The sequence below is a fragment of the Pholcus phalangioides genome, unplaced genomic scaffold (assembly GCF_987345545.1).
Source record: "Pholcus phalangioides strain wild (caught in Gottingen) unplaced genomic scaffold, Ppha-v1.0 ptg000004l_1, whole genome shotgun sequence".
Taxonomy (NCBI): domain Eukaryota; kingdom Metazoa; phylum Arthropoda; class Arachnida; order Araneae; family Pholcidae; genus Pholcus; species Pholcus phalangioides.
Window position 1 is genome coordinate 755454 of NW_028301597.1, and position 10343 is coordinate 765796.

The following is a 10343-nucleotide window of genomic DNA, read 5'->3' on the forward strand; positions in this document are numbered from 1 at the left end:
AATTTTCATGCTTAGTCTCGAAAATCTTAAGCAGATCTCAATATCACGAGGCTCCCTGTGCACTTGAGGCCTCCTGGCCATGCATTAAGACCGCATTGTGTGTGTTCCTCTCCATGAACTCACATTTTCCGTACTTCAAGGTGCGTACGGTAAGCGATTTTTTTTAGAATTAAAGGCATATAAAAAGAAAGTGATTGGATGTGAGAGAGACCTTGGAAAACCTGCTGTTTGATGCAGGTTCAGCCGGGGAATTCCCCCCTCCATTTTTTTTTCTATACTGAGTCAAGTTCTATAGCCCGAACGTAGTAATCCACCTTGAACTTCGACCCCTGCTCCTCGTAGCAGGTTCAGCAACGCGTCTTGAGTTAGTTCTTTGCTTAAGATTCTTTTTTTATTTTATTTTATTAGTATTTACTTCAACGAAAAGGAACAATCAAACGGAAAAAAAATAAAAATGAAAAATTCCTTTACGAGATGGCGGGGCAACGCCCAAAGATTCTATTCACGGCAGCGACAAATTTCTATCGAATGTTATTTATCCACTATTTATAATACCTGGCTCTGCCCGGGTTTTTCTCAATATACTGGGAGCATTGAAAAAGTAACAAACCATTGATAAAGGAATGTCTAAAACGTATTGTTAGGAACCATGGTAACCATGGTTTTCTTTTTCTCCATCAAGGTATAAGCATTCTAAAAGGTATTGGTGAGACTTATCAACCATTGCTGCTCGACAGTTTATGCCCATTTCGTGCATTTTCGTAGCTCTGATGAACTTTTAAAGTAGTTTATCGTTCGAGTAGGGTCCTGTTTGGTGTATATACAAAATATGCCGAAGATCGGACCAAAATTGTAGATTTGTATATAGAACATGCACATAGACAGAAAATCAAATTTATACATATAGACTAGCAAAAATATACGGTGCTGCCCGGATTTCCTCCATATACTGGGAGCAGGGCCGTAACTACGATTTTTGCCACCCGGGGCAAACATGATTTTCCACCACAATAAAATTCGACAAATTTATGATGGTTTTCTTTGTCTCCACCTAAAATTGCCGCCCTCTAAATTTGGCCGTCAGGGGAAGCTCCCACCCCCATCTAGTTACAGCACTGACTGGGAGCATAAGAAACTGGCAAACTATTGTCAAGGGATAAACATGTCTGAAACGTATTGTTAGGGAACCACACTAACGAAAGTAAACATTCCAGAAGTCGTTGTTGAGAAAACCCGCGCCGGGTATTACACATAGTTTCACGCAAATAGATATAACACCAAATTCTTGAACTTTCAAGGAATTTGACACTCCGCTGTCAGGATATCAAAATTTTAAATGGCAGCGAGAGGTTCAAACGCTAATTCCAACTCCCCGTATTGTCATCGAAACGTGTCTTTTCTTAATTTAAGTCCTCACGAGATCTGTGTAAAGATTTTTTAAAAAATGCTCAAGTTAAACATGTTAATACAATTACTTGACGTAATTAAGATCACGGCGATGAAATTTTCTAAATACTCCTAGGATTTAAAGAGAACAAAGAAAAACAAAAAGAAAAGAAGTAAAAATTTCAGTATTTTCGATCATTAATCAAAAGCTCCACGAAAAATTGATTTTTTTTTCGGCTCACAAAATCGTATTTGGTTCGAAAAACGACTTTAGAAAGAGTCAAATAACAAACGTTTTTAAAAATGCGACGGAAGGCTATCTGATTTATTAATCCATTCTGCTAATTAGAAAACTATTAACAGCAACAGGAGCCAAAAAAAAAAAGTAAACAAGCCAAAGCCTGAAAGAAGGAAAAAAAACATTGAGAAAACTGCTGGGGAATGTTTACACCCTGATCATCCATCAAGTCACTCTCGATAATGCGCATGTTTCTCCGAGGCAAAAGTCTCAGATTGAAATGGCGTCTGGAATAAATAAGTCACAAGAAATTAAGTTAACTTGTTTTTAAAAAAAAAAAAGAAAGAAAAACATTTTTCTCAAGTTTCTCAACGAAACTAATGAACGTTTCTCCGAGCCATTTTTTTTTTTCTTTGGCTCAATTCCGATCAACCTTGAGAACGGATATCGTAATTTATGGAAGGAGTGACACGCGTTTGTAATTACACCAAAGCAAAACAAAAGCTTCTTTAAAATTGCAATTTTCTTGCAAAAACAAACACATTTTTTATCCTTTCATGAATACAGATTCTTCTTATATTCCTACAGTATAAGTAAGCTGTGGAATTTACATTTCTAACATTTTTCGTAACTGAAGTGCAGAAATTTTTTTAATTTGGATCTCCATTTAGTGGAAAAAGGCGTCGTAGAGTAAAATTCAAGTCAAGAGGAAGAAAATGTTTTCTAATTTTTAATATCGGGTATCTATATCCCCCGCCTTCACGTCATATATTGTCATGATATTCACATCGTTTAAGTCTAAACATTTCTCAGCGCTTTTTGATCTTATTTAGGTCTTTACATTTCTCTTGGCGGCATTTCTTTTTCACAATTCCGATCAACCTTGCGAATAGATATTGAAATTTTAATGGACGGAGTGAGATACGAGTTTGTGATTACACTAACAAGTTTATTTAGAATAGCAATTTTCAACAAGAACAAATTTTTTATGCTTTCACGAATACAGATCATGAAGTATAATCTGTAGAATTCCATATTCGACATTTTCTGGGACTAAAGTAAGAAAATTCTTAGATTTGAACGAAAATTTGCGTATGGATCTCTATTCGGTGGAAAAAGACGTCAAACAAATCAAAATAAAATTCAAATTAAGAGGAAGAAGAAATATTTTTTTTTCTAGTTTTTAATGTCTGGTATCTATATCCCGTCGTATATTATTATGATATTGATGTTATTTAGGTCTTCAGATTTCTTTCTCTTAGCGTCATTTTTCTCTCAATTCCGATCAACTTTGGGAACAGATATCGTAATTTATGGACTGACTGAAACGCGTTTGCAATCAAAAACGAGACAAAAGCTTCTTTAAAATCGCAATTATCATCTACAATTTTTTTTCATGTGAATATAGATTCTATTTATATTCGTACGGTATAAGTAAGCTATGGAATTCAATTTTCAACATTTTCTGTGACTAAAATATAGAAGATTTTTAGATTTGGATGAAAATTTGCTAATTGATCTCTTCCTCTTACTGACGTCATAGTGGAATCTTTTTGCACAAAGATGTCATAAAAACCAAAGGAAAATTCAAATTAAAAGGAAGAAAATTTTTTCTAATTCCGAAGATTGGGTATTTATTACCCTTCACGTTGTATATCAGTGGTTATCAACCTTTTCTCGTCCTTTGGAACTATATTTTATTCTTGTGGCTTTCTATCTTATCCACACCCTCCTCAACTAAGTGGGACACTCCCTACTTATTGAATGTATTTATTCATTTTTTTTGAGTGAACAAAATTTTTATAAATAAGTTTGATCTCCAGAGACCCCTGAGCAAGAATTCGGTGAAATTTTCTCTTGCGGGAAGGTCGCCATGCACCACAGTTTCATTATCAGGGGTCGGAAACAGCTTATATATTTACTTACTCACTCCTGAAAATAATAGTACCAGATCTCATCATGTAAGGTCTCCCCACGGAAAAAAACCCCTCGTTTTTTCAAAGAGGACCCACATGGTCCCGGGTTGAGAACCACTTGATGTACCATACATGCTCAACCCGTGTCCACCTGCCTAAATGTGACCCTTTAAGGCATCTGACGCAAGGAGTCTATTCAATATCGCAGTCTTTGATGGATATCAATATGCAGTGCAATATTATATATTTCAACTGGAAACTATTCCGCTTTCGAAAGAATCGAAGTCTAATGTTGACGTGGGGGGGGGGGGGGGGAGGCGGCGGCGTTAATTTCATCCGGAAATGGGAATCTAATTAGGGCTACCTTGACTGGTTCGCAGTGTTCGAGGCATGACTATTTTTAGAGGTGGGGGGGGGGTGCTCCTTTTTTTAACTTTTATCGTCTTTAAAAACTGCCGTTTCTTGGTAACCATAGTATGGGAATCGTCAACCATCAAATGTTGAAGAAATTAACAAAAACTCAACGAATATTTTCAGAATATCATTAAAATAACTTCAATGATTAGAGGCCTCTGTTTGATTCGGGTACCCGTGTCGAGGCTTCGTTTGCCCACTCCACCCTTTGGACGACTCTGATTCTTATTATCATTTAATATTATACTATTCCATATTCTCGGGGATTTTGAACAATTTTATTTCATCGTGGACCGTGAGCACGTGAAAAGCCTTTCAAGTGGCCAGCGCTCACCAAAAGGGTGAGCACCCTTATCGTATACTGTCATGATATTGATGCTAGTTAGGTCTTGTGTGTTTTGATTCATTAGTAAGACATTATTATCCTCCGATACATATTCACAAGGAAAAAGACACCCTAATGAGATAACATTACCGTGGGGGCTATATAATTCCGGGGAGGATCTATAAGGATTAATGATCCGGAAGCCTTGTTAAAGGATAATCTTTTATAAATCTGAATCGAGCCTCGAGGGGGCTCCCCGAGTCGTTCTTTTATTCACGCCTATAGCCCTACTTGATACGGTTGGGTGCTCAACCCGATTGCTTGAGAAATGCACGCGATTCAGTCGGTTAAGTTGGAGCAGAAAAGAACAAAAAAACGAACATAATCTTATCTGATATCGGTTACAGATAAAAGATGGTAACATACACATTTACACAATATACCGACATCAGTATTTTTGAACGGAAGGAGGAAAAGAGTTCCTCTCATAAATATTTGAGTGACATCATCATCCGATGAGACAGTTAGAGTTACTTCCATTTCCAAGGTAACATAACAACCTCACCTCGAACAACAATTTTCAAGAAGAATCCACTCAGTCAATGGGCTAGTAGTTGAGTCTACCGCGATGCTGGATTTAAAAAAAAAAAAAGTGTATCGCCTCATTTTCTCCGAAAAGATGCCCGAATTTCGTGGATAATTTTGAAATCATATCTGACATGTTGCAACTTTTCCCTTCCGCATATTTTTTGACGGATAGTTTGATGGATAGTAACAAGTTCATGGTACTATTCATGTCACGGATTCCATGGAAATGACCAACTGAGTTAGTTTATGTGGTGTGCATTTACTGTTCTTTCTCATCGTTTTTTTATCAATCATGCATATATTGTCACTGAAGCTCTGATCTTTATGATCAACAATATAATTTAATTTTGAATTTTCGTGAATAAAAATTATTAAAAAATAGATTGAATTAAAAATTGCTTCTTAAAAAAAATTCAGTTATTTCTGAAAAATTACTAGAAAAATACAACTTTTAATATATATATATATGATTCATCCTAATATTCGCTACTTTTAATTAACAATTTATCACTGACAATGATCATAAGCAACATGTTTTGCGTTTCATGGTGGGTGAAACTACGGGTTTATCATTATCTGAATTTTTGAATAATCCTTGAAATGCGATTCAATGGACAAGTTGACAAACACTAAAAATATTATAGAAAAAGAAATCTTTTGAACCTTTAATACATGAATTTTAATTTTAACTTATATAAACTTATCTTAATTTGAAATTTACCATCTTTTACCATGTTTTTATCTCAAGGTATATAATTTACCATCTCCTTTATTACGTTTTCAATTTGAAATTTAACATTTGTTTGAACGGACAAAAAAATAATTTAATTTTTTGTCAATTTATTGGAGTAATTTACTATTGATTAATTGTAACATACTCGTATCAACTATACAATGAGTTGAAAGGATTACGCTTGTTAGTCACTAAAGCGCCCTAGATTTCCCGATAATAGGGTTTGGTTTCGTGCACACGAGGTCTTGATCGACACCTCAATTAAATCATCCTATTCAAGTTGCATACAAGATTCACATTAAGCTAGTCTGATGTTTGATTTCAAGCAAATGCCATTTGGATGCGCATTACAAACGGCAGTGTGATTTACCTCATTTAAATCCAAGAAACAAAGAAATGTTACGTAAACTTTTAAAAACGCGGTGCGGAAAGTGCCCTGAGCATACATAAAAATTCAAAAGTTTTTTCAATTCAAGTTCATTGAATCTTCTTCAACTTGATGATTTTAAAGTTTTCACAGAAAAAAAGAGAAAAATGTCGAAACGACAGACATGCATTTATGACAAATATATTGGGGGGGGGGGGATATGGTATAATCTATAATAACATTTTCTAGTAACTACCGTAAAGCAAAATAAATTATAAGGGCTATTTTAACTAAAAGATTTTTTCAGACATTCTTTAACACAATTCTATTCATAATTATTTTTCTTAATATATGCTCTTCATTTTCTCTTTCTAGACAGGCACTTAATAAAATCCCGATTTATGCATAAAATAAGTTAATTACATACAAAAAAAATTGTATATTTTTACGAGGACTAAAAAATAGACTAAAATATTTCGCGCTTTTGAAACAATAGAACAATAATACCCAATTGCAAATGGTTTCAAAATTTATACACAAAACCATAAATATGATTTTCCATCACCGATACGTACTGTGAAATGCTCCTGATAAATAGTTATTTAGCTATATTACAGAATGAAACTTGGTTATTGAATTCAAAAATTTTTCATTTTCAACTTATTTATCATTACAATACATAAAACAGACAAAATATTGTATTTTTCCGTAAATATAATGACCTTATGATAACAGGGAGAAAATTATTTTTTCTTAATATTCGTCTGGTAAAATCTTAGTTAAAAAGTGCTTATTTTGTCAAATATTTTGACAAAAATAATTTTAATATTTTCTGATCACGAATTCTTTGCCTTTGTTGTGATATCGGCTTACGAACATATTAAAATAATGCAAAACATATAACACATTGAAAACTACATGATACATTGCGTTATGATACGGAATTAAATATTTAATTAATTTGTTGTGTTGCAAATAGACTTTAATCAATTTAATCGTTTCAAAAATGTAAAATGTCAGTTAATTAAACTCACACATCAATCAAACTATTTACGCAATTATTAAGGTGCGGTACCCAAATGCATCAAAAACATCATTTTGGAAGAAAATAGAAAACATTAATTTTTTTTTAATGAAAGCCCCATTTTCTGTGATTCCAAAATTGACCTTGTTTTGTTTATATGACGCTTAGAACCGAAGTTACCTTTACTTCAGCGTTGCGTTTTTGCATCAAGTAAACAGTGAATAAAAATTATTAACGAATTACGAATTTTACGAATAATGCTATTTTAGACATTTTACTTGAGTTTGAAACATGATTCCTAAAAATCTATCGATTGTATCATTCTCAAAATTTTAGCGTGATATTCTGCCATATTTTGTTAAGGTTATGGGGTCTATCACACGTACTTGTCTAATTACAGTTAGTACGAGACGTTAAATGAAATTCCAAGAAATTCACGCTTGCTTCAACAGATTCGAGTATGAATTATGAGCAAACCATACAATCCTTTAAATTTTACTCCATAACCTGCATCATTACTGACGAATTGTATTATGAAAATAACGAAACATTTCATTCATAGAATTTTTTTTCCACACACAATCGTGTTTCAAATACTACATGAATTTTGCTTAAAATATGAAAAAATGTTATTAAAGTCCACTTCGGTATCATTTTATAGAAAAAAGCTGAGTAAGGTAGTCGGATACCTTAAGCCGATATCACTATATCTTGGCCCGATTGCGCTAAGATGAAATTTCATATTTGTAAAAAATAGCGTCACCCTATACGTAAACCAATTCATAATTTACTCATAATTTCGATTATAATTTTTCACAGTGAAAATAATGAATAACGAAACCAATTCCTTTAATAGAAAATCATCCTTGAAAAGAGGAAAAAAAAAAAATCTTTTCCAAGCCTTGCTGCAAATAGCATAGTTCGTAGTTATGAAGAACCAGCATATCCACTTAATACATAAAATTATTCAGTTTGAATTTTTCAATTTCAATTTACTTCTTTTTGTAATATTAAAAAAAAAAGAAAAAATATTGTATTTTATTGTAAATATAATGACCGTATGAAATCGGCACAGAATTAATTTTTCCGTATTATTCGTGTCTCGTCATTTCAGGGAGGGGAAATTCTCATTTTAAATATTTTTTTAGAAGGCTAATTTTAATATTTTTAGGTCATAAATTCATTGCCTTGACCTGAATTGCGTAAAGATAAAATTTCCAGTTTGTTAGAAATAGATTCCCTTATACGTAAACAAACTTCATATTTCTTTGACGTCCAAGATCAACAATTCATAATTTTTTATTTTTAAATTTGAAACAGATTTGTTCAATTTCAAACAACAAATTCCTAAAATACCAATGATACAATTAAATTCAGAGATACGATTAAGATTCGGGGGTTGAAAATTATGTTTTCAAGGAGTAAAGATTTTACGCAAACAGAATAAAATTTAGATAAAATTAATGACTAACTTCGATTGTAATTTCCTTTGCGAGAAGTGACATTCACGAAACCAATTCCCCTTCACAAGAGAATCATTTTTTGAAAACAAGGAAAAATCATCTTTTTTACAGGCTTACTTCGAGAGATTATAATAAATGCACTTGTTGCAACTAGCGTAGTTTTTTAAAGAACCTGCGTATCCACTTAATACCTTCTCTTATACGCATGATAATAAATATGAAGTTATCAATGAATATTTCCAAAGATAATATACTTGTGGATCATCGAAAGCAAATAATATTTATTAAAAAAAAAAGAAGAAGAAATTTATCTTAATGGGTGACTCACCGATTCGTTGAGTTTTAGCGGATCCGTCCTGTGCATGTTCACTTTGAATGCCGAGCGGCAACTGTACTACTCACAGCGAGTTGGTTGTTGGCTTGCAATGCGGTAGGCCGGACCGCCTTTTTTTTTTACCAAGCCAAACAAGTTCCAAGTTAAAGATGGAGCAGGAAAAAAAAGAGAAGAGGAAGAGGAAAAAAAAATTTACGCTATAAAGTTGATTGTGACGTCATGAAAAACGTCACATTGAAAGACGTCCCAGATGGGAATAATCTTTTCTGCTTATCTCATAGCTCTAGATTTTTTTTCTTTTTTTCAATGAATATTTTTTCCCTCTCAAAAAAATCTCCCAATGCATGACATACTTACTCTAAGGTGCCTGTGTATGCCAACAGTATTTTTTTTTTTCCATTCAACTTCCCACGTAGTGGAATTCCAGAGCACCGAACGTTCAACTCAATGACTGAAACGGTCCAGAAACGAATTTCGGTTATTGACGATTGGTTAAATTTTCTTTTTATTTGACTAGTTTCGATTTAATTTCATATTCATACCTTTTTCGATAGTTTCAATTTTGCCAGATGACCATATATACCATAGTTTCCCAACCTTTTTTGTCCCATCGCCCCCTTCACCAGAAATCTTTTTCTCCCATCGCCCCCCGGACGCAATCTAACCCATAAGATCCCATGTCATACCCGTATCTTCTACCGCGCCCCCCTGGAACATTCTATCGCCCACTAGAACTAGGCGGTGTTAACGCCCACGTTGGGAATCACTGAAATATACTGTACAGCGGAGTCTGGATAATCTGAGCTGAACGAGACCTAGTCCAACTCAGATTATCAAAAGAAAGGAAAAAAGAGAACACATTAGAAATCGGATTTCAGAATAGATTTCGATTGGATTTTAGATTGCGGCGTGGGGGGGGGGGGGGGCGTTAGACTTAAGCATTCATACTTATACCTTAAACGCATCCATTTTGTTTTTAATTCAATGGCTTATTTCAGTGGTTCTTAAACCTTTTCCACTTGCAGCTCTCTCTCCCTACCTTGGCTTCAGTCATAGTTTAAATCATCAGTCTAGGGAAAGAAAAAATCTGACATATAAATGTGACATATAAAGTCATCAGGAGACACAGAGCAAAAACTTTCTAATTGGGTTTTCTGGGCACAGGGTGTACGTATGAAAAAGTTAACATTTTTATTTTAATAACTATACATCTCTTTGCAACATGAATGACATATCTGAGTATTATTAAAAGTTATTTGGATACATTTTCTAATTGGAAGTATGCCTTTAGGATCGACGGCTCACCAGTGAAATGACATACGCCCTGTTACCTATGCACTTTGTACATTGTTTAAATTTTGGGCTTCTCCAAAATCGTAGGACCCTGAACAAATGCCTTGATTGCCCATGTAGATATCGGGTTCTGTATGCGTGCCTACGAACAGAAGTTCATATTATTTGAATGGGTTCCTTTGAATTGCCTTTCAGTAATCTGGTGATTTCGTTTATCCGGCATAACCCTGGGTAATATGTACCAGATTGATCATAGTAAGTC

At 33.9% G+C, this 10343-nt stretch overlaps 1 protein-coding gene across 1 annotated transcript in view; it reads right to left on the reverse strand.

Annotated features, from left to right (window-relative positions):
• Positions 1-8909, reverse strand: part of LOC149086385 (transcription factor ets-4-like) — a 35636-nt gene extending 26727 nt beyond the window's left edge. The window contains exon 1 of the mRNA XM_089255206.1: positions 8783-8909. Coding sequence (XP_089111332.1) covers positions 8783-8818 — 36 coding nt within the window. The 5' untranslated portion in view covers positions 8819-8909. The remainder of the gene's footprint in view (positions 1-8782) is intronic.
• Between the last annotated feature and the right edge of the window lie 1434 nt (positions 8910-10343).